The following is a 25,832-nucleotide window of genomic DNA, read 5'->3' on the forward strand; positions in this document are numbered from 1 at the left end:
GTTGACACACAAGAGAGCTTTCTGATGGATACTTTGCAAGCCATTCACACTACATTATGCAATTTTTTTGTATCCAAAATTGTATAATGGGGACATGCAAGTGAGTTGGAAGACACCTGTGTGGTGTTTTTTGTTAGTTACAGTCAGGGTTAAACAATTAAACAGTGGGGAAATGAGGACAGCCGCTCTTTGTTTCATTTTGACAATGCTGGAACACCTTTGAAAAACATTTTTTTGTTCCTGCCCTTACGAACATGTCATCATATTTTCTGCCAAAATACACAAGTTACTGCATTTATTGAAGTGTCACCTTATTTTTTCATCATGGCTAATGCCATCACCTTTGGGATTTTGGCAAAAACTGCGGTTATTGTAGTGAGTTTTTAAAACACTGAACTCTCATATCTGATGCACATCACATAATGATGACATTACTGTGAAAAATTCAGTGGACTCGGTGGACTCTCCATGTGAGTGACCTACATTACAGTCTCCCCCAGACCTGCTCCACTGCCCTTACTATTAATAAACACATAAAGCTTTATATAAAGTTTATATGGAGTGGATATTGCTTTGACTAGTTAAAATGACTTGCGGAATAAAAAAAATATTCTGCAGTATTGGGTACATCCTAAAGGAAAATATGTATGGTTTTAATTGTGTAGTAAAAGCTAACCTACATTTACTTTTTGTGTGTGTACACAGATCTGCTTAAATTAAAGTTGGTGTGACGTGAAAGTTAAATAAAGTAATGTTATAGCCTGTTCAGTCGTGAAATCAATAACACATTACTCAAGCGAAATCCTTAATAAAATGATAGGGAATGTAATAATAAATATAAATGTCATATTATTTTTTTATTATGAATAATAAAACTTGCCAAACGACTGCCAGGCAACATAGCAACTTGGCAAATTAAAATAACTAACATTAATTAACTTAATTAGTGAACAGTCACAGATGCGCGTAGTGTTTTGATATTTCTTTTACAGCGGCTTGTACGTGACGCATACTTTAGAATTAGATAAAAATTGCTAATTTACTCATGAATGTAAACCAATGTCAATTTAACGACACCGACAATTAAATCACACTGATCAAATAAAGTGCCAATCTTTACCAGAAACGTGCTGCGCGCATTAATATCTGAATTCATAACAGCAGACGTCACTACAGCGCCAGTTGACACGTACCTGACGGACAGGAAATATCCAAACCCTCGTTCGACGTGTCCCATAGAGGTGTATCAGTATAAAGAAAAAGCCATCATTAGCGGTGAGTCCGAGTTTCTGAAGGGTCATAAGTGTGAAAGTGAGCGTCTTCTGAGGGCTGTAGCGTCAGCAGCATTAGAGACTCGTGCTGTTATTAGGAAGCTTCGGGAACTCTCGCCGGATTATGAACTTTCGCACACACACACACATTATACAGACTGACTGACATGTAGCAGCATCTGAATAAAACCCATTTGCTCGTTAATTCTTTTATTTTCCCAGTCCAGCCACTTTCGGCAATGGCTGACACATTCTTATAACTATAGTTCATGTCCTATGCAGACGTGTATGAAAATGGATCGGGTTTGTGTTTACAGTTGAACACGAGAGGCTGTATGAAATGTTTCGTGTAACTGTCAAAGAAAACGCATACAATTTTTTAAAATAATAAGGCTGGTTGTTGAAAATATTTCTACCTTGGTTTAAAAAAAAAAAAAAAAGATAACTATGTAAATTAAATGTTAAAATAGATGTAGGCTACACAAGAAAGCATATCAAATCCAAAAAGAAAAGGCACAAAATTTGAGTATTGCTAGTAGCAAAGCACACACAAGTACATCCTGAAATTAAAGGGGAGATTCACAGTTTGACGATGAACACAAACTACACAGAGGATCAGTTGTGTTTTTAAAATCTTAAAGTTCAGCATTAATAGGCTAACAGAGAGTCCACATACTATTTTGTCACCAAATCAATTCGTTATAAAACACAAGACTGTTGAGGCAGACTGGGAGAAATGCATTGTGGCCTCACCGGTCACGGGTGCGACAGGTCCTGGTGCTGTGACCACGGGGGCGTCTCTGTGCCTCAGGCCCCTCCGCTGAAGGAGCCTCAGAACTGGCTGCGTATATAGAGCATCCCATGAAATCCCAGATGTCCGATGCAGACTTGCTAAGCAGCAAAAGGAAAAGTGTACTTCCATGCCCTTGCAGGGTATCAGAGGGAAAGTTATTGCCTCAGCATCTCCCTGCCTCCCTCCCTTCCCCCTCCCAGCAGCTATAATCAGATTTCATATTTACACTCAACAAAAGCATCCTCGCTTAATCTCCACTTCTGCATCACATCACAAAACACCTTTTATTACAGACAAAGAACTGTATACAAGCTGAAAGGACAAATTCAAAACAATGACCCTTTTAGACATTTCATTGTCATATGACTGTCTAACAGCATTAGAGCAATATTAAGGCAAGTGAATTAAAATACTAGGGGGATTTGGAATTTCATGCATTCAAGATATTTAATGGTGAATCTTTGCAATGTTTTCAGCATTCAAGCCGGTCATATTTATAAATGTATAAACACTCATTTTAAATGGTTATAAGCATTGCACGGTAATGGAAAACTTTGAAATATCAGAGAATTAAAAATAAAAAAGGTCCAGATATAGCATGGAAAATCATTCTTAAAAAGTGAACATTCTAGAGTGCATATACAATTTTCTAGTGTTTCATTGGCTATAAATTGCATAACCTCTATGAAAGGCTTTATTAACATCATCCAGAATTCATGAACGATTGAGGAAAAAGTCATTAAGATACATTTGTAAAACATTATAGAAGGAATGAATAGGATAAAAAAAAAATGAAAAAAATAAAAAAAAAAACCTGATAGAGTGGAAGTGGGTGTCCTCTAGTGGTAACTGAATCGAACAGTGTTCAATATGATAATTTACCTCAAAAAGGTCTTTAAAAAAACATAAAATAAGATGACAAAAACTTTATTGAAAAGCAAAATAAAAATAATTTATGATTATAGGACAGAAGAGAACCACGCAAGGACAGATGTGATTGTCTCATAAAAAGATTTATTTAATTTTTTTGCCTAAATGTACAAAGGCAAGTTACAGTATTGTATAAAAAAAGAAACGTGGTAATGTACACTTTACATAAGAGAAACGGTCCAAGAAAGAAGAGGAATTGGGTGATACAGCAAAAGAAAAGAAAAGAAAAATCCAAACAAAAGCCATTAAAAAAAAAAATGTAAACATTCTTTAAGTACCGGGACCTGATGCTTTGTGACAAATTGTCTTTTGAGAAACACTTGGGATGAAGTGCAACAGGAAAAAATGTGGTAGATCATAGTGTAAATGATGCAAGGCATGCAATAGTGCACTATTTTCCTGATCAGTACTGAGATTGTTTCTTAAATGACATATGGGCATTTCAGGTTTGAACTCATGACAATCTGTGTGACTCAAACATCCCAATGTACCTAATATCAAATGACATATTGCTGAATATATTGGATGTGTAACTTAAAGCCTATTTCTCTCAGTATTCAGTGTACCACGGTGCTTTCCTGCTGTTGTTTATTTTCTCAGCGTGACTTTACAGATGAGAGGAAGTGCACGAGTCATCACATTCCTCCAAACACCTGTCTTTCGTCTCTCATTCCAGCAGAGCCTGTTCAAATCTACCTGCTCGAATCATTTCGTGTGAAAATATGACTCAATATCAGCAGCAGAACGACCAGGAAACCACCTGAGGTCCACCGAAAGCATCAAGCTGAGATTTTGGATTGAGAGACTCCAAAGACTCATTTAAGAGTTTCATGGACATAGTGAGTGTTAAAAAACAAAACCCAGCAAGCATTGTGACGGCAAGCCAGTACAAAGCTATGGAAGAGAAAGCAGAGGACAACACCCAAGAGAAAAAGAAAAACACACCCTAGTGACAGATTTCGAAACAAAACAACACCGTAATCGGATGGTTTCTTGATTGCATTTAAAACAGTTCCTCTGTACATCATATACAGACATCACATAGTGTGTGCAACCAAGAATATCAACAGCGTTTGGTGCAAAACCAGTTTGCTTTGCCTGAGGAGACACTGTTTAAAGTCACATTTCTAGTGCTATAATACACCATGCTGAACGACACATGAAATACACAGAGCATGATGGGCTATGAAAGCATGTTCGGGTCAAACGCTCACTTGGTTTCATAAAACACGCTGGAGTTATCACAACACTTCCACAATAAGTGTTCAGGGATAGAGCGGCCCCATGCAAGAACTTCAGAACAATTAGAACAAAACTACTGGGCCTCTGGTGTCACGCACCCCAAACAACTGCAGCACAACGGCCAGCACGTAAGCGTCTCTCTAAAAGAACTTACTATACCTTGTCACATTAAAAAACATCCATTTGAAGAACCATAGTGATAAATCGGAAATTCTGTTCATGATGAAGTAAGGTAGCCAAGACGGAAACGAGGATATTCAGATTCAAGTTGAAGGATAACAAAGTGGAATCAAAGAGAATTCCCTGGAGTAAACGGACCTCAGCCAGTGATCTTCTAATGAAGGATTGTGACGGAACAGTGCTCACTGAAATATATCGCAAATGAATCTGGAAGTTAGTTGTCTTGCTGAAAGCAGATGTGTGAGGGTAGTTTCCTGGATTCGCAAGTCCATGAGAAGCTGGATGATACTGCTGAACATGTCTAATAAACCGCATGATGGTTACCGGAACGCAGTACGGTTTTAACTTACTGGTTTGCAAGAACAGAACTTTTTTGAAAAAAGTAAAAAAACATAAAATAAAACATTGATGTCATTCTCGTTACATGGAACCATGCCGATGAAAGAGAAGAGAGACTTGGAAAATAAAAATAAAAATCATGAGAAAAAAACAGCAGTCTTGTGGCATGTGAGGATGAGAACCGTTTAGGAACCACTGGCAGAAAGACAAGAGTTGCTTGATAATATCTGCAGCTTTCACTGGTGGTATCTAGAGAACAGCAATTCAAAAACCGTGGGTCAAACTGATTTTTTCTTTTCTTTTTTTTTCAGTGAGGATGCCAACTAAAATAAAAAAGGGAAACAACTTTAGTTATCTCAGTGTGATAAAACTATTTTCAGTCTTTGTGTTCTCATGTCCCCTCGAGTCCTTGCCTCTTGTCTGGCCACAGCCTGCATCGGGTGAGTGCATCAGTCCTTGCTTTTCAATCATCCCTCACCAGTTCACAGGCACAGTTCAGTGGCCAGCTGGGCTTTGAGCAGGGCAGGATGGCTTTGAACCTGGTCTCACAGTCTGTAGTGGGGTACGAGGTACAGAAAACATCGATCTGCCACACATTCCGGCAGAAAAACTAAAAATATAGAAACACCATTCAACTGATGTCTAAATGAACTCCATATACCTCCTCATGTGATCCAGTCACATGATTATTTGTAAAGAAGGGCGATATCATCACGTTTCCCTAAAGAAAGAAAGAAAACACAAGAAAGCGCTGGTTAGAATACAACATAAGGTAAATCCGTTTTGGTTATTAAATTTAATCTATAAACCGTTAATTATTGTAAATGTAATTATATTATAAGCAAATGTAATCTAATAAAATTCATAATTTATGTAAAATTATGAATATATAAAAAACTCTATATTATATTTATTATAAAAAATGTCCAATCCCATGCGGTCTCCCCATGCTGTTATTACATGTATCTCCACCAGAGGACACTATAGGCCTCTGACGTGTTAGCATTGCTGCTGTGCTAAAAGGGCTAGCCTCAATCTAGGGGGCCTTTAACAATCATAATGCTCTAAAACAGATGGTGTTCTATGCTTTAAAGAGAAGGGCCTCAAAGCAAGTGGAACAATTATAAAGACCTCTTTGTACGCTTGGGTATCAAAAAAAGCTTTTACATTGCACATGATATGAAAGCAGAAATGGGATACACATCCAACTACTGTGGTCAGTTTTCACTGTGATTAATGTGATTCCCTCGCTGTTTGGCCACAGTCCAAACCTCCTGCTGGCTTTCCTTGATCTTTGTTTTCTCTTACCATTCTCACCTCCGTGCTGGTGGGTACAGGGACGAGGCTGAGGCTTGCTGACTGGCAACAATCGCTGACGATGAAAGGCCTGCAATTAAGGAACATCCAGTGAAGATGTTGTTTACTCTCAGAGTTTTCTTTGTGGAATTGGCACATTTTTACAGCAGCTATAGGAGCCATTTTCTCTCATTGAAGTCAAGATTTTGCCAATAAAAATGACATTCTGGGCAGGCTTTGTGAGCCTCACCTACAACCATCTCAAAACATTCAGAATTTTCATACTTTATTTTACGAGTTAATGTGAAAGAGTACTAGACTGCTGACCTGTGGCGTAAGACAGATCATACTGCCCGGCTACAAGGGGATAGCCTAGGTGGTGGTGGGGTGGCATAATGCGTTGGGAAGGAGATGAACGCGGTCGATCTAATTCTCTCTCCCGTTCTCGGTCACCTCCTCCTCGCTCCCTTTCATGGGAGGGCTTTTCGGCAACAGTGGGCGATTTGCTCTTGTACTGGTTGGCATGTTGGTGTAGTATGTCCAAGGCTTTGGACTCTGAAGCCGACTTGCTGCTAACTGTGGGGCTGGAGCGAGATTTCTCTCCCTCTTCTCCACTGCCCATTTTACTGCCGTAAGGGGAGAAAGGGTATCCCGCTGGTAGATAGGACCCTAAAGATAGATTAGAATACCATACTGTTTTTCGGCGTTATAAAAGTACTATTATGCACTTTTTATGTACATTAAGGCTCAAAACATACTATATGCAAGACAAGTACACAAATGCCAACGCTTTCAGCTACATAAGTTAAATTTTACAAGACGACTGCACACTCAAAATGTGTCTTCTAAGCAATCCTTTGTACCTTTCTGTACTTGTTGTTCAAACAGTGCAAATCAATCGTTACACAACAAAGTTTACTAGTTGCTAATAATAGAATATGAATATGATCATTCAGATTTTATTATTTGTCTCACCTGGGTAGTTCATGACAGAGGACATGCCTCTGTATCCAGGATGGCCTGGATCGTAGCTTTGCCCAAAAGGATATCCATGCATGTAATGTAGGTAGGGTTGGTGCTGTGGTAAGGGGGAGCTGAAAGGTATATGGGCACTGGGCCGGGAATCTTTCCCTCCACTTCTCTGGTCCTCATTGTTGAGAGAACATGAACCATCAGTTCCATCTTTACTATCTTCTTTGGAGCTGCAGTCTCTCTGTCTAGGCCTCTCATCTTTGGCTTTTCTGTCCCGCTCCCGGTCTCTTTCCTCATCTGGCGGTCTCTGACCATCAGGGTACTGGAAACAGAAAACAAAGAACTTAAAGTTATGGTTTTGAGAGGTAATAAAAAAGTGAAAAAAAAAAAAAAATGACGTGACGCATAGCCACGAATGGTGTCCCATACTCAGAATTTGTGCTCTACATTTAACCCAACCAAGTGCGTGCACACACACCATGAACACACAGTCATTTTTCACACAGAAGTGAAGGGTTTCAGTGCCTTGCTCAAGGGTCTCACGACTGGAAGACAGTGCTGACTATTCACTCCCCCCGCCTACAATCTGAGACTGGATCCTGCAACCTTTGGGTTACAAGTCTGTCTCTCAAAACACTAAGCTACGACTGCTAAGCTCACCTTTTTGAAACTGTGTTTTTATATTTTAATATACATTCTCACAATAGAAATCAAAGACCAGATCTGTCTTGCATTTCACATAAGACTTTAATTGTGCTTGTTTTTGTCCATCTCAGAGTCCCTGGTCACTATATGACATGAAGGTGAGTAAAATATGACTAAAATTTTATCTTTGTGTGAGTTATCCCTCTAGCCTGGAAACTGTGCAGTCATTTAGTTCAAGAATCACGTTTGCCTCACCTGTCTGTACCACATGGCTTGCTCCATACCCAGCCTGGCAGACTCCACATTTGCCTTTGAGTCATCCTTTCCATGATGGCCAGCTTCACTGAGCTTCATTTTAAGCCCCTCAGCCTGCTGTGGCTGCAGCTTAGCCTCCTCCCCTTTAGGGATGATGACTGACTTGGCAGGTTCGGAGGAAGTGTCTCTCTGCTTGCCAGGGGCCTGTGGCTTTCCCAGGTCTGAAAGGCTTGGGGCTTTTGTTAGGCCTGGAGGAACAGGGCCCTTCTGTTTCCAGTCCTCCTTCAGAGAGGCCTCCCTGTCCTTTACACCTGAATCAGGCCTTTTCTCAGCAGACCTCTGCTGCTCAGACATGAGTCTTTGCCTTTCCTCATACTGCTGCCTGTAGCCTGGATTAGTGTTCATGAGGTGGTTGTGATAAACCTGATCTGGGTATCCATATGGGGGAACGTAGTATTGGTTGTAATAGAGGGGCTGCATGTACATATTTGAGCGCTGCTGTATGACAGAGGCTTGCTGCTGGTGTGGCTGACTTGAAGCGACCTCAACTTTTCGCTCATCCTGCACATCCACCTTCATCTTCTCCTCTGGCAATTCTTGCTCATCTTCCTTCTTCAGTTTCACAGCTTGCCCGTCTGGCAAAGGCCCACCAGAAGTAGCGCTACCGGGGCTAGAGTGGGTGTAGCTGGGAGAGTAGTAGTTGTCATAGCTAGCATAATACGTAGAATCCTTAGAGGATGCCTGAGAGGGAAATAGTGCCTTCTTCGCACCGTCCCTGCCTGACTGATCTTCTGCTTTACCTTTGACCCCTTCCATTCTGCCTTCACCATCCTCCCCGGCATCAGATATATCAGAGTATGCAGGGCTGTTTGTCTTTACCGAGGAACTATCTGCCCCATTCTGGGTGACGGCGTGAAGAGGAGTGAGAGGCTGTCCACTGCTATCCACACGACTGGCCACCCCGATGGATGGACTGGGAGCATTATCCGTGAAGCTGTATATCTTATCCGCCTCTGCCTTCATGCTAGCAAGGCGGCTTTGATGAGGGTCTGAGGAGCCATTGAGATGACCCTCACTCCTGCTTCCTGGGTCAGAGGACTCAGAGTATGGGCTTTTCCCCTCTTCAGTTTTCCCACTCTTTCCTGGGAGCTTGGGACTGTCTGCATCCTTGCCCAAATCTTTCTTTTTCTTGTCTTTTTTCTTTTTGTCCTTGGTGCTGCTCAAAGCTGGATTAATTGGCGATGAGTCCCCAGTTACACCCAACTTAGACTGAATGCCTTTTAGCTGGGGGCTCTTGGGGGTGCCCTGCAACATGTTGGCCATCCCTGGAGGATGGTTGGGGCTTCCACCACTAAATGATGTCGGCTGCAAAGAGTACATCTGCTGAGAAGGAAGGGATGGAGCCATGGGTCTGGAAGACTTCATGTTTTTCTGAGACAGCTTGTCAGACTTGACATTGCTGCTTGGTTTTTTGGACTTTCTGTCCTCCATGCCGTCATTGCTAGCCTCATCAGCAGTGACACAAGGCCCGTCATCACAACCCTCCATAGGTGTGCCACAAATGTCTGCTTCAGCATCACCATTCTTTTTCTTTGCCTTGGAACCAAACTTCCCAGGAGAAGGAGATGGACTCTGAGCATCAAAACCTCTTCCTTTAGGTGTGACAGAACGTGCTGGGGAGAGAGAGCCTTTCTGTGTAATCGAAGCTCCGTTGCAACTTCCGGGCTCTGGGTGAAGAGAGGATTCTTCCCCATATTCGCTGTCCCCGTCCATGTCCAATTTAATATCGTCATCATTATGAGCACGAGCCTGATGGTACTTAAGGCCATTGATGTGCTTGTACTTTTTGTTACAATTGGGATGCGGGCAGTCAATCAGTACAGGTGAGGGACAGGTTCGGTCTAAAGGAGGAGGAAGGGACTCCGTTTTGATGATGGGAATTGGGAGTGCACAGGAGGTCACTCCACCATTTGAATTTGTGCGCATACGCTTGTTGCCTTTAGAATCCTCAGAGCTAGAGTTGGGCTCCATGTCTGATACAGGTTTGTTCTTGCGCTTACTGGCTGAAGAGGGACTGGCTTTTATGTCCTCTGTGTTGCTATTGGGCGGAGTCCTGTGCTCAGAGGAGTTTTGGCTTACACGCCGACCCTTGTTGTTGGAACTTGCTCTGGTCTTGCTGTTGTTGCTGCCCTTATTATCAGATGAATTGCTGTTCTCATTGACTGGGGTGTTGCTATTGGGCCGCATTCTTTTACCACGGCCACGTCCGTTTCTCATTTCTAGGTCACTTGTGGGAGACTCGCAGAACCTTAAAGAAAAATAAAGATTATTTATAAGCTCTTCACAACTATGGCAATAATAATAATTTGGTACAATGGCACCGATTAAATTAAAGGCTATCAAGTGTCTAAAAAGATGAATCAGATGAAATTTGGTAAAGATATATATATATATATATATATATATATATATATATATATATATATATATATATTATTAAGCATTTTAACCTCTAAAAACATGCTAATGATACTTTTCCAATTTCAACAATTAAAAGACCAAATAGGTGCAACATTTAGATTTGTACTTTTTCCAAAATCACTAAGAAAATGATATTCAAACTATTCAATTATATAAACAAATACTATTTAGATTCATGCATCCAGTCCGAGGTGGGATTCTATTCTTATCACCCGATAGGCTTGGTGATGTGTATGTTTTTAATATTGTGCCTCATCCCTAAGGTTTATGATGGGATACACCTGGCTTACTGCTTGTCCAGAGGGAGTACTGATGTGGTACGAAGGAAAGGGCGCTGACAAGCAGAGACTCGTATTCTAGGGAGGAATATTTGATTTTCTTGATGTGAAATGTTAAAACACTTCACGTACCTTGGAGGAGCCCAGTCATGACGGGTACAATCCAAAAGTGTTCCAACATATGTTTTGTTCCGCCAAGTAACATTGACCACCAGCATACCTGTAAAACATAAAGAGGACACTTAATGTGATGCAAGAATATCTCTGTTATCTATACAGAAACTCAGTAATACTGCAGAGTTATAATGTCGGTTTTCTGATTCATCTGGTTGCTTCTCCACCTCATTACCAATATTCCACACACAGTCCTTGCAGAAACCACATTTCACATTTAAATAGTGCAAATGGAGGTTTTCTAAGGCCAGCACTGTCAAAACAGACCTGCTATTTTTACTCTGCACTTCATGATTACACCACCTAAAAGCTGTAAGGAGCCAAGTGTGTTGTTTCTGGAAGAAAATTGTTTGATGGCGTCCTCCATCTGACTTTGCAGTACTCTGTAAATGGTTTAGCAATTGTGTGAAAACAGCTGAAGCAAATTAAAATGCTTGTGTCTGGCAGTGATTCTGAGTGATTTTTCTACAGAGGCTGGATATTTCTCTGATTTTGCACTACCATAATAGCAGGCCAAATCAATAACACATTACAATTACATGCCCTTAATAGGTCATGAGAGGCAGAATAATGTTGTTTAACCTTGACATGGCTTATAAATTTGAGATGAAACTGTATGATTTCAATTGTTATAAGTATACTGATATTTAATTACACTACTTAGTACACTAAATTAAAATTTTTAAATTAAATGTTTAAAAAAAATCTGTAGAATAGTATCTTTTTAGTAGTATTTTCTTTTAATTAAATAAATAAATAATACATAAATAATGAATCTTGTTTTCCACTAAACATCAGTGTGGACATCCAAATGTGGAAGCTAAATTCATTAACATTCCTTTGAAAAATGTCAGTCCAAGTCAGTCGAAGAGCCCATTAGCGGGGGCCCCTTCCTATTTCACTTGCTGTCATTAGCGGTTCTCCGGCCACCTGTCTGAACCCAGGCTAAATGAGGCTAAATGGCCAGCGTTTCACCTCTGATGCCCTTCAGTAGCCAAAGTGGAAAAACCAGAAGCTTGGCATCTGTCCTGCTGCACTCTTACACTCCATTAAAAAAGCTCTATTGGAGTTTAAAGGCTACACCAGGTCTACATAGATTTGTCATGATAGTTTATTTTATTTTTAATTTTTTGCTGGACAGGCAAGGAGACCAGCTTAACCAAGTTAAGTCCAGCAAACCATCTTAGGCTGGTTTAAGTTTTTTTTTCCCCATCAAGGATCATTTTATCCCATCAAGGATAAAACAATTGCAAATATAACATACGGTTCATACTAAAAATATAAGGGGGTCCATGGCTGATGTTACGTAACTACGTAACTAAAGCCTAGTGATATTCTAAACACAAGGGAGTTGCCATCCACATTTATCCATTTTGATAGGAAATCCATCAGCAGAGGGAAAAAAACTGCACTTGTCCAGAGATTTCCTTGTTTTTTTTAAAATAACAAGAGTCTGAAATCATCAGGAGGCAGGTTTGATTGAGTTTTATATAAGATACAAGCTCTTTATTGACCCCACGGTGAAATCCAGGAATAGCCAATTACTCAAATTCAAAGAGAAAAGGTAATGATGAAATCAGCTAATTTTTACTCAAACCAAAATGTAATTCCGGCAATAAATTAGCACTTTGATCCATAAGCTTGTTGAGGTGGCCCTGTAAAGAGGGCTGAATCAGGATGCTGGCATATGAGCCATGCTGTTTGGCACGATTGTGTTTGCTGGCACTGAGCCCTTCACAGTCTGTGGGTGAGGGCTTTCTGGGCTCTACTTCAAGAGCAATAAACTTTCAGAAGATTTAGGGCTGACATTTGGAGTCATCAGCATGCATGGCTTGTGAGTGGATCCCACACCAACACAACCCTAGTCTGCTTCCAGCGTCCTGCAGAGGGGATTTGTGTCAGAGTGATGCCTAGAAATATAGCTCCAATCTGCCTCTGATTGTTTCATCACGAACTGAGAGCTGTCTGCCCTTAACCTCCTGCCATTCTGGGATTCACACACTGGGCCGAAAAACATGAGCAAGTTGATATGTCCATCCACAAATAAAAGGTTGCAGTACACTGGATAAGATTTCCACACTGGGCTTTTGGCTGAAATAAAGGACTCCACTGTTGATTTGAGGAAGTCAGGAGAGGACACTGCAGCTCAGCAACAACTTGATCTGCAATAAGTCATGAAAGATGGATGCTCTGTTCGAAAGCTCAGCAAGCTTCCTAGGCAACATTTGTTGTTTTACTAGGTGCTCTCCTGACACAAATGCCACTCTAAATTATGCTCCCTTACAAGATAGCTTGTTTTTAGGTCGCACTGCATGCATCCTTAGTGGATGAGACAAATCATTCAATTCAGTGATTTTAAATCAAACTAAGTGGCATGTAATGTACAACTATAATACAATATATTTACAGCATCTTTATAAATTGAATAAAAACTAAGCAAAAACAATTTTTTTTTTCATAATTATTATGTAGACTAGAGATTAAAGAGATACAAAGATCTTGTTGAATTTTATTAGAGTACCGGGTTCTTAGCTTAGCAACACGATAAAATCAAACCAGAAACAGTATGAGGAGAAGATCGATCACTTACAGATCAATGAATAAGAGAACACAATACTCAGTATACCTGCTACATACATAGAAGTCCAGCAAATATCCATTGATAGTTTATTTAATCTAGAATCTGAAATGTACAAACTAAAAATGTGATATGCGCTAAAGAGGATAAATCTATAATCCTATTGTTGTCCGATTTTATTATGGATTCATAATATTCTATAGAAATACGATCTTGCAAACTTCTATTCAATTGAATTAGAGCTGAACATGCCTCCCTATTGCCTACATAGAAAATGGATTTTGAACAAAGCTGGAGATTCTGGAGAATTTCATTCCTCCCTACTTATATATATTTTCCAAAGTAATGCTTTAGCATTTATTTTTTGAACTGTCCTACACGTAACACACTATTATAAGTTAAGTTTAATTTGCTAAAAATAATTGTTTTTTCATTTAAAATAAAACAAAATAACATGTATACAACACCACTGTATCACATAACTATAATAGAATACATTCGCACATCTGTAATCGATTATATTTACAGCACCTGATATATTTACATATAACACACCTGTTACACATTTTTGATTCATTATTTAAAACACTTTTTTATGCAGAAAAAGTACATCACCATCTGGCTCTGATCTAAGTTATTAGAACGCACCTGCCATCGTAATTAGGACTTCCCAACTCTGAGTTCTTGAACGAAACAATAGAGATATACCAACCTGCAAAGTTAAGTCTAACACATCTGTAACATTTACCAAACACTGAAACCTTCATCATTAGGTGTGTTTGATCGAAACTCTGTGGTGAGGCAGATCACATTCGCATTAAAGATTCAAGACCAAAATAAAGTTAGGACTTAGGAAGTCATCCTTATGAGAAGTGTGGGTGGACTGTATGCAACATCTTTAAGAGAGTGCAGCACAGTGAAAAGATTTCAAAGTGGTTGAGAGATGTGTTCCCTGCCACGGGATCTTGCTGCTCTACTTTCCACCCACACAAAATGTCACCACGATACAGATCTGCCCAACACCCCGATGAGAAAAAAATAACACATCAAAAGGAGAGATGTACACCAGTGAAACCATCCCAAAGAGAGCGAGAGAGGGTGTGGATAACACCTGCACACCAATGGTTCCCTCTTTAAAAAAATGAATTGGAGCCCTGTGTTTGGGACCCATCCTGCAGAAAGATTGAGCTGATGTTGTGGAAGTGTGGCACTGGTTGGGCAGGGCTGTGAATGGCCACACTAATGGCCCTGTTTTTGTCTCCATCTTGACCCATCCCTCTCCATGTCAGAAACACACACACACAAGAGTGGCCACAGAGGAGCAGGGTGAATCAGACACACTGTGCCCATGGCAAGAGGAATAGAAAACACTTAGACAGCCAATGCGCTCTGAATGCTGATGAGGCAGCCCTTTCTGTGGCGGCACTGAGAGGATGGCAGCAGGAAGAGTGTGGGCGGCACATACTCCAATGCCTAGATCTGCTCTCATTTAGGGATTTGAGGGAGATTTTTTTGTCTTTTCATGCACGACAATCATGGCTGAGGATGTGGAGAGTAGAACACACTGATGTTTTTGCAGTGGGCTCTGATTGAGATGCGATGAAGAAAAAAAATCGGACCTACAGAATCTGGACAAATCCAGTTAGAATAAATTAATCTGCAAGCATAAAGCACCATGTAGTGCTCTGGTTAAGAAGCTGTTAACATAACAAAGGGCTGGAATCATTAAGAAGCAGGTGTTTTCAACTAAGATATATAGGATAGATATACTTTATTAATCCCTGGGGGGAAATTCAGGAAGAGACTAATATGTAAATGAGGACAGGAACAAATTATTGTGGTATTTGTGTACAGTAATGATTACTCTTATAAGGACTCTTACAGAGCAGGCAAGCTTTACAAGCATATTTATTTAAATACAATTATTTTAATTTAAATATTAGTTATATCAATTAAATACCTACAACCTTATTTTTCATTTTCAGCCCTTTTATATATTTGAAGTATAATGATAAATGTTTGAGGGTCATACTTTTTTTTTTTTTTTTTACCAAGATGTTTTTCTGATTGCTTGTTTCTCATACCTGTTGGTCAAATGCTGCTGAAACAAGTGAAAGCTGAACAACATGGAAGCACATACACACTCTTACTTTCCATCAGAAACACTTGCTGGAAGCCGACAAATAGAAACCTTTAAATATCTACTTCTGTTCAGGAATCAACAAAGTTTCAGTTTTTGCTACTCTTAATTGGTTCCTTCATTGCTTAAATTTTTTATTTAATTGCTAAACTTATCCAATCCATATAAACTAATGAACATTTAAATTGTACACAGAAAATATGGTGTATACAGTTCTATGAATCTTTGACCTTATTCAGTTTTTTTTTCCGATTTTTAAATACTGCTACCTTTCCCTTCTCAAACAGTGTGCCAACAAAGTTACTTGCTTGTATGCATACAAAATATGATTGATGTGTTTTTATCATTCCACTTGGAAACACTGGTTCTTTGTTGATACAGTGAGCTCAGAGGAACAACTAATCACCGTGGCATATTAGTAACCAGAATTTTGTTAAAGTGAACTAGATATCCATGAGCAGAAACACAGTATTTTGAATTATGTCTTAATATTTCTGGAGGGACACAAATTCAGATCTATTCAAATTTTCTTTACAACCAATCATGGCCACTATGTATTTTTTAATTGTCGCTGTTGTTCAGATTATTGTGGTGTAAACAACACAAACCAGCTTGGCTGCTTTACACATCAATCAGACTGCCTCTTCCTCTGAACCAAGGTGGCTACTGGCCAGAATAAACTACAATGAGGGCCAGATTGTTTCACAGATTCAATCAAAAGCCTGGCTTTTGAACATTTGTACATCACAGGCTCTACGGTATGTTTTCTTACCGTCCTCAGTTTCTTGCCACACAATGCCCTCCAGGTTGACGCTGGTGCCCGGCTCACAGGGTCCCAGACACTCTGGCTCAGTGGACAGGGCCACGTCAGATGTGTTGACAGCCACCGAGCGTGTTCGCACCATAAGCTGCTCACAAGGTGAAGCGATGTCACTGTTTCCCATAGAGGCGAGCAGGTGAAGCGGCGGAGGGGCCGGGGTGGAGACCGGAGACTCCATCTGAAGAAAAACAGCAAGAGAGAGACAAAACAGGGAAGATTAAAGATGGTGGATCTCAAATGACACTTGGAGAATATCTTCACATGCCCTTAAGGTGGACTCTATTTTATAAAGGCTGTTATAGCGTGGACCTGAGCTGCACCCTGCTGAACGGTGGAGCTCATTAAGAGCCAGGGATGCTTTGAGCTACTTAAGCCTCACTCCAGGGGAACGGGACACACACAACATGCTCACTGTGTGAACACAGGCTTGTTTATTCAATTAAGGGCCTTTAGCTGTGTGGTCAGGCACTCTAATTGACCATACCTGCATTCGGGCCACGAGTGGCCAGCCAGGTAAACAGACAGAAATAGACTGGAATGAATATGGCATGCTGATTCACATGGCAACAAAAGTGATCTGTCTCCTACTTAAACTGTCTCTGAGGTCATGCACTATTATTATTATGATCAGAGGCAGATTCATTGGCACTGACAGTTGATTGCTGGAACTATTAGCTATCGCAAAAACCCATGCTGTTAGTTTTTCCAGGTTGCGTCCGTTGCTGGAGCGGCTGAGGCAGGAGCACTGAAGACTCATGCTGTTTGTTTTGACACGCTGCTCAGAGCGGGACAACTAAACAGTGTGCAGACAGTATACTATAGTGCATGTATTCATATCATTACTATGTAACTGACTAGATGTTGAATTAGAAGAGAAAGATCAGGCATTCGCTTTCTAGGCTGACGGGAATATTAGTATTACCTCAAGCAGTTAAAACAACGTGACCAAAACACACGCAAGTCCGACCCAAAAGTTTAATATCATGATTGTCACCTTATCTATGTGCATTTGTTTATATCCAGCTGGTCACATTAATGTATTTGTTTCACATTAGCTGGGTTTCCTTCCAAAGTTGCAAATTTAACTTGTGCACAAAATTGGAATATCGCACAAAACATTTGTGAATAAGAAATACGTTTCCATCCAACGAGTCAAAGAGAACAAAATAGTCTCTTCTTGATAAACTGGCACAATATATCACTAAGAAAAGTAGGAGAAGCTACTGAATATAAACATTTTCCTATATAATAAAATCACCTGCACATCAGAAGGAGCAGACAAAACACAATGAATGCAGTCATTGGATGCTTCTGTTTGGGAACGCAGTCGTTTAACAGTTCTGGAAGGCAATTAAATAAGAAATACTTTGATGATAGTTTTTGCTCTGGTACTTCCGGACGACCATATAAAAGCACCAAGATCAGTCTGCTGGTTAGTCAGGATTTACCATCCCTAAGCACAAAGTCACACAACTTTTTATAATGTGGTTGGAGGAATTTATTGGTAAAATGCATTTCCATCTCCCATTATTCGTATGAACCCTTTTTCTCTCTCAAGTCAAAAACCAGCTAAAGCAAGCCAAAACAAATTGTGTGAATTAAGCAATTTTTATTTGAAATTACGTGTTTCCATCTCTCGATACTTCAAAATGGGCCCAAGAGCAGGGCGATGGAAAGCCAGCTACTGATATGTTGATTCAACCAAATGAAATCCTGCTGAGCCATAGATCGCCACTCACAGTTTTACATTAAATTACATTAGTCCCAAATAATTATGTAAATAATGACTTCACTCTAGGCTGTAAAACTATTAATATTTATTATTAATATTTGTATTCATTTACAAAGTATGGTTCAGTACTTCTTTTTTTAAACTATTTTAGTTTTCGTTCACTATCGGTTTGGTTAATCAGTATCGGCCAGTGTGGTTCTACATAGCTATTTGCATTGGTAAAATCCAATTGATCAACATCTAATAATTATTTTGATAAGTTTGGAAAAAATAGGGGTGCTCCGATCACGATCGGCCGATCGTTAATGCGCATCTCGTCAGTAAAGCCGGTTCTCTAATCAGCGGTTAATTCCATCAGGTGCGTGATTTCACATAGAGCAGCTGTTACTACACAGAGCCGTTGTTAACTGAGAAGATGCGCCAAAAAACGCTGAAAATGAAGTGGATTTGCGCATCTTCTCTATTTGGTTCACAATTCGTGATCTAAATGAATGACTCATTAGGAGGAGGAGGATCATGTGAAAAATAGTACAGCACTTGAGTTGTGCCTAATGACCTGTTATCACTAGTGATTGAGATGCAAAAAGGTTCAGAAGCTCCATGACAGTTTTTACCTCATGCATGAAACATCACACCAGCGAGAGAAGCTCATGTCATCTCAAACCGCCTGCTGATTTATGATTATTTGTGACTCGCAACAGACGAGCAAACATCCAGCTGTCAGCTCTCCCAGAATACACAAAGACATGTCAAACACACTACAGGCCGTTCAAATCTACTTACAGCCCTAATATCTGCCATTCCACATTCAGCAAGTGATTACCTCTACTGTACATCAGTGAGCATGTTCAAGACTTTTAATAGTGACCAATAATGAGGAGCACATCGGCACAGACCGTCGATACTGACACATGAGCCTTTAGAATGTAAATGGAAAAAACGTCCAAATGGTTTTGATGCCACAAACCACAAACCAGCTGTACTGCCAGCAGATCTTTGGCAGAAAACAACTGTCATATGTATACAGAGAAGGGTAGGAAAAAATGAGACCCTCAGATTAAATAAAAAATTCCAGTTCTTCATCCTAATCTTTTCCTGAGATGAGAATTCAATGTGATTTATAAATCTTGCCCAAACGTCAGTCATCTTTGTTAAGCACAGATGCTTTGAATACTCTTGAAAAACACCAACATAGCCTAAGACAAGATAGAAAAGAGAAAGAGAAAAGAAGAAAATACCCACAAAGTCTTAAAATAATGATAAAGAGTGTATTCTTTAGCATTCTCAGCCTTAGATGGCACACCCGTGGGCTGCCCACAGCACATTTGCTGAGCATCTAAAGCATGTATGCTTATAAATCTGGAATGTACTATCTTGATCTTATATGCTTTAATCTGATTGGTAGTTAGTGGTACACAGTGTCTTTTATCAGTATACTTTGAAACAGTTAAGGCTTCTGAGGAAAAATGAATTACCTGGATTTGCCAAAGTTGATCAAGTTTTCATGAAGGTTGACATTCAATCTTTAAATGACTCTTTTTTTGGAAGCACTTTCAACACTTTCATTTGATTTCACATAAATAATTTATTTCCCACGAAATAAAGCAAACTGTGGTTGGTAGTCGTATGTTTTAGTCAGACAATGTCTATGTATAAATGGGTTGTTGTTGACCAAAATAAGCTGCAATGTGAGGAAGACTGTGTCATTTTGTCAAAGATGTTTGACTACATATCAAAATTTCTTCTCTGCATATCTGTTACCTGAACTATGTAATGCTAAGTAGTGGTTGATTTACAAGGATTTGAAATATAATTATTTATAATGATTAAATGGCAGAAATAACATAAATAAAATTGAAGAAACTGATGAAAATATTTTTGCAAAATATTGACTTTTTGTACGGTCGGTTATATATATTAGGGTTATTCATTTTAACAGGTAAACCAACCGTACACATTTTGACTGATTAATAAATCAGTTAAACATTTTCAAAAGTCACATATATATATTTTTTTTTTCAGTAATTTATCAAAATATTTAAAAAGGTTTGCTACATGATTAAAATATACTAAATGTATAAATTATTATTATTATTATTTTTTTAGAAAATTCTAAAGAGAAAAAAGTTGCGTATAAGTTGCATTTTATTATTTCATGCAGAAATAGGCCTAAATGCTGACATGAAATGTTTACAAACATTATAATAAACATTGTAAACATAGGCTATTTTAGTTCCCCTTAGGGCTGCACGATGTGTCGTTTAAGCATCGATATCGCGATGTATGAATCCACGATAGTCACATCGCAGGATGTACGATGTAGGCTGTCGTAGTTGATCCGTTATTCATTGAAATAAGAAACATTACACGGGCCAGCTGCTCCCCGGCCTTGACGAATGTGATTTGCGGATTAATTGCACAGCTTAACCATCATAGAGTGAAAGTTTATCATTGAAAGGACTGAAAACACATGCAAGTTTAACCGGGCAGAGAGAGAGGGAGTGCGCGAGAGAGACAGAGAGTGCGCGAGAGAGACAGAGAGAGAGGTTCATAATTAATCAATTGACACGATGGTGTCGATGTTTAAATCATTTAAAATGAGAATGTGAGTGTGCTCACCCCTTTTTTCTTTGTAGGAAAAAATACCGCAATATATATCGCAGAAAAATAAAATATCGCAATGTCATTTTTTCCCCAATATCGTGCAGCCCTAGTTCCCCTCACTCCAGAACAAATCCTTTCAATTAACAGTATTTAGAAAAGAACAAGAATTAAAAATATAAGTTATAGCAATATAAGCAACAAGCCAAAACAAATCAATTTAGGCTAAAATTAAACGGAAACCAACATTCGACAAAATCAAATGTTTTGTATTCACAATGTATTTGAATGCCAAATTATTATTTATTATCTACTTCACTCACGTTCCAATTTTTATTTTCATATGTTTGCCTGACTATTTTATTATGATAATGAACAAGCTGCATTGTCAAGGTAGCAAAGCTTAACTGTGTGCATGCATGCGGCACCAGCGCAATCACTTGAATTTTTTCCTTCCAACAGTGGAAGCAACTACTCCTTTTAGTCATAAAGATAATCGGAATTGTAAAAGGTCTGCATTGATTTGTGTACATTCACAATACAAACAAATATTTTTGCTTTTGTAAAATAAGTCTAAACAAAAATAGGATGTCACTTTCTGCCATCTGGTTTCCTTTTGGGCAGCACAAAAATGAACCGAGACTCTGCATCAGCTACTTGCACAGTTTTCTTTTTCTTAATTTATTATTTCAGTAAAATATTTTAAGGAGGAAACACACCAAACTAAGAAAACACTTTAAAAGACAGACACCCATATCAAATGAAAGAGTTCAAGCAGGCAAATTTTGTTGTGTTTGGCACACTTTGGGCCCCTTAGTACCAACTGAGCATCATTTAAACACCACAGTCTACCTGAGCATTGTTGCTGACCATGTCCATCTCTTTATGACTACAGTGTACACATTTTCTGATGGCTACTTCCGGCAGGATAATGCACCACGTCACAAAGTTCAGATCATCATCATAACAATATTATGTCTGAAGGCATGAAAATGAAACATGTTTTAAAATCTGTAAAGATATTTACATTAGACGACAGCAAAAGGTAATCAAAAGGTAAAAATACATAGAAATGAGAATGCATAATTAAATATCCAATATGGTTTGATTTTAATTCTTGTTTTTCTAAGAAGATATTACATCAAATGCAATACCATGAGAAAATGATGAATCAAATGTATTAGCTCAGTCTGGCCGTCTATCACAAACTTTAAAGGTAATTCAACTCGCAAAAATTAAAACTGTAAATTATATACTATCTTTCTTAGGAGGTTATCAGGCTTCATAAAACCCTTACAATGCAAGCGACAGTCCACACCGGACACTTTCACATATCAGAGGACGAACTGCGAGCCAGTTCCACAAGAGTGGAAGTACACTCAGGCCTGAAGAATGCAGAAGCGAGCTGAAGCCATGCATGCTTAAGAGTTCAAAGCTCAACTCTATTTCACTCACAGAGAAACCAATAACCTCACTAAGCCTGGAAAATGGAGAAGCGGCTACAAGAGATGAGACGAATCTTCACAGCAGTTGCCAGATGAAACAGCTTAATATTCAGCCATCTGTGGAGATGCACTAAACAAACAGGGTTTAAAAAGAGAATCATCCCGAGGTCTTTCGTTGACATCTTTACAAACAACGAGATAAGATTGTATCACCCTTCCAAGTAAGAGAAAACAGTGTTTCTGCATTCCTGTTTACAGCTTTTGGCTAAATAATCAGCACTGCTATATCAAAAGCTGGGAGCCGACAACAGCAGAGATTTATTCTTGCCTAATTAAAAAACAATAATCGCCCCTCCCCTGTATCCAGTTCACTGGTGCTTAGCCTTCCGTTAGAGCCGCAAATATGGAAGTCATTTTTATAAATGATGAAGACATTTTCCGCAGGCAGAAGAAGAGCTGCTACAGCTGCTATGTCTGGCTTATTCGCCTGTTGCTATAAGGACAGATTCTGCATTCCCAGAAGTCATCCTTAAAAAAAATAATAGGGGGGAATAAAACAAGCTTTTTATGACTCCAAACACAAAACAGCCAGGATCAATCTGAGAATGATAGCAGTGCCTGTGGGTGAACCGTTGAGATGGAATCGATGGAGCCTAATAAACAGGCAATCAGCACACACGCATGATGGGCTCTGTAACGTTCTTGACCCATCAATCTCAACTGGAAAGCTATGCAGCTCGAAGTGAACATCTCAAGCAGTTTTCCCACTTGGTTTCATTACTTTGGTCCAAATTTGAGTTTGAAAAAGGATCAATACAAAGAATGGAAGCTGCTTAAAGGCAAACAATCAGACGTAAATTATACGCAGTCAACTCCTGTCCATTTCCGCGTGAAAGGTCAGACTGCATGCACTGTTAGACATTTCTGTAATTTATTAAATTACATTCTGTAAATGTTATTTACTGTATTTAACCCAGTATAATACTGCAAATTCCCTTTACAGTAAATAACTAATACCCTTTGCATCATGGGAATTTTCTCTTACGTCAAACTCCACATGCAGTGAGTTACTGTATTTCTTTTAAATTGTTGTATACTACTGTATTTGCCATAACGGCCTCTGTGGCACAATTCCATTGAGGTTGTTTTATTTTCCTAATTTCTTACATTTGGATTGACTAGATGTGTCGTGCACCATGTTTACAATGCCACAACAGCTTGGGACAGACTATACTGGACGTGTTACATCGCTTGTAATGCTTTGTGTCAGAAACAGCGTGAGCACTTGGAGTACTACTGTACGTCAGAAATATATAGGTAACTTTACCACTGGAAACTGTGCTGTCCTTTCAAAGACTTTGTCAGCTTATTGAATTAACATACCGAATTAAAATTTGTTTTTAATGAGCAACGCTTATCTTATATTAACATTAAGTTAACTAACGTGAATATTTGTTCAGGTGTAAGTTAATGTTGGCCAATAGCCTATTGAGAAAATAAATCCATATGTTAGCTATGTTAAGATAGTTTTATGGTTAGCTGCTTTATAGTTTTAGAATTAGGTTTAGTTTTTAATTGAATTTAAGTTTTGCTGCATTTTTTTGTATTTGTGTTTTAAAGGCAACTGCAATGAAGCATCAATAAAGACATGAGCATGCCAACCACGCTGCGACTGATAATTCAGGTAAGAGAACAAATAAGTATTGTTTTGTGTATTTTATATAGGGTTTACCTTTTAAAAGGGTGTCATTTCTACTTCTTGCTATTCAGGGAACACATTTCTGTCACTAACAAAGTGGATGGAGAGCGAAAGTGATGGCCACGTTTTGGAGCAGCATGGGTTTTGCAGATGGCTATTTCTTTTCCCATTATGCTTCTGTTGCCTAAAGATTCTTTGTGAGGATAAATCCAGAGAATTCAACATAATGCACTGCAAAATATCCTAAGACAGGAGAAATGGTGAAGATGAACTGGTCCTGCATTGGAAGACTGTGTTATACATGAAATATTTTAAATAAAGAGTTTGATATTTTGTAATTATTGTGTCTGTTTTAAATGAATGCCAGTAGTACATAAAAAAGGAAAAATGAATTTTATATAAAAAATATATAAAATCAAATGAAATCTATATTAAAATAAATTAAAGTAGTATATTGATGAATTGGACTTTACTTTAAACATTACAGTTTGCAACTTTAAATCAAATACAATTTGCTACTGTAAACTAGGGATGGGCGATATATCGCATGCGATTGTCATGTGCATTTCGTCAGTAAAGCCGGTTCCATGATTACCGCTAAATCACCATCACCTGCTTTCAAATGGAGCGCCATTTAATAGACAGAGCCATAGATCACTGACAAGCTACGCAATATCGCGTTCATTATCCAAGGCGATTCTTCTGCGAAAATGAACGTGATATTGTGTAGTCAGTGATCTACGGTTCTGTCTATTAAATGGTGCTCCATTTGAAAGCAGGTGATGGCGATTTAGCGGTAATCAGGGAACCGGCTTTACTGACTAAATGCTAGTGACAATCGCATGCGATATATCGCCCCTCCTTACTGTAAACCTTAATTACAGTAACTTAAAGTTACTGTAAAAACCATTGAAATGTTTAACAGTGTGCTTTCATTTTTTAACATGAACAATATCCTCTGAGTACTTCTCAAATGTTTTGTTGCCAACAATCCAAAAAAAAGATGGACCCACTTGCTAAAATATTAAGCTAGGCTATATATTTTTATATATGAAAACTCTTAATATTGAGCATTATATTATAAAAAGATCAAATTAATCAACTGTTACCAGAATTAAATTATTTGCTTCAAAATTGTCAATTAGAAATAAGATAATTGCAATTAATCTAATAATCACTGGACAGTCTTTACAAAGCAGAATGAAAAAGTTGCTGAATGTTCGTAACATAAAATAAAAATCATTAAGTATTTCATTCAAATCTCAAGTTGACAAATAATGCATATAAAAAAAAAAAAAAGTAAAATAATTTTGACCCCAGTTTTAAAACACACTCCCTATTACAATTTTCTACGGAATCTACCCATTGGTAGCAGTAAATGTGCTCTCTAGTGGGTTTTCCGCTGCATGAAGACCAGTGTTTTTCCAAAATTGAGTGAACATCAAAGGTTCCCATCTATACATCATTCTAAATAGCATTCACACAAAACCAAAAATCCAACTCTGATGTCAAACAGACTTTAGTGTGGAACTGCCTTGCACAAAAACATGAAGCAAAGAGTCAGTTAAACCAAACCACGGCTGAATTCTACTGTTCTGCTCTGATAGCAGCTGGACTGGGGTTTTGAGGCAGTGATCTGTCAGCTTTACTTAACTGCTTCTACGCTTTCCAAGATAACAGATGACCTACGCTGATCAACCCAGCCTAAGCTTATTTCATGCACTAAAACAGTATGTTGTCCATCAGCATGCCTTTATATGTCCTTTTGGTTCTCTGAATTTGATAGTTATATAAATGCTTTTAAACTTGAAGGCTGGCGGTTTAAGAATGAAAAACGGTTGAACAGTTCTACAGAATGGAATGGAAATGAACAATGTGGTTTTTAAGTCAAGTCAAATTCAATGCTCATGCCGCAAGATCCGACACAACAATTTGTCTGCTGCATAAAAATAAATCTGCAT

At 38.7% G+C, this 25,832-nt stretch overlaps 2 protein-coding genes and 1 long non-coding RNA gene across 6 annotated transcripts in view; 1 reads left to right on the forward strand and 2 right to left on the reverse strand.

The window, feature by feature from the left end:
* Positions 1–2,220, reverse strand: part of LOC128016552 (GRAM domain-containing protein 2A-like) — a 20,622-nt gene extending 18,402 nt beyond the window's left edge. The window contains exon 1 of one of the 3 annotated variants that reach the window (XM_052601150.1): positions 2,025–2,216. In XM_052601150.1, coding sequence (XP_052457110.1) covers positions 2,025–2,134 — 110 coding nt within the window. In that variant the 5' untranslated portion in view covers positions 2,135–2,216. Of the gene's footprint in view, positions 1–1,193; positions 1,429–2,024 lie in introns of those variants that run through there. The other 2 variants (XM_052601152.1, XM_052601151.1) reach the window with 2 other exon arrangements.
* LOC128016553 (uncharacterized) lies at positions 1,167–24,186 on the forward strand. Its single transcript, XR_008184200.1, has 3 exons — positions 1,167–1,275; positions 23,793–23,856; positions 23,943–24,186. It is a non-coding gene; the product is annotated as an uncharacterized LOC128016553 (long non-coding RNA).
* The window catches only part of LOC128016551 (zinc finger protein 609), a 48,125-nt gene continuing 25,351 nt past the window's right edge, over positions 3,059–25,832 (reverse strand). The window contains exons 3-9 of one of the 2 annotated variants that reach the window (XM_052601147.1): positions 16,347–16,572; positions 10,815–10,902; positions 7,924–10,231; positions 7,027–7,345; positions 6,379–6,720; positions 6,073–6,142; positions 3,059–5,476 (exon numbers count right to left, since the gene is read on the reverse strand). In XM_052601147.1, the coding sequence (XP_052457107.1) occupies positions 5,467–5,476; positions 6,073–6,142; positions 6,379–6,720; positions 7,027–7,345; positions 7,924–10,231; positions 10,815–10,902; positions 16,347–16,572 (3,363 nt within the window). In that variant the 3' untranslated portion in view covers positions 3,059–5,466. Of the gene's footprint in view, positions 5,477–6,063; positions 6,143–6,378; positions 6,721–7,026; positions 7,346–7,923; positions 10,232–10,814; positions 10,903–16,346; positions 16,573–25,832 lie in introns of both variants that reach the window. The other variant, XM_052601148.1, reaches the window with a different exon arrangement.

Source organism: Carassius gibelio, chromosome A7, assembly GCF_023724105.1.
Source record: "Carassius gibelio isolate Cgi1373 ecotype wild population from Czech Republic chromosome A7, carGib1.2-hapl.c, whole genome shotgun sequence".
Classification (NCBI taxonomy): domain Eukaryota; kingdom Metazoa; phylum Chordata; class Actinopteri; order Cypriniformes; family Cyprinidae; genus Carassius; species Carassius gibelio.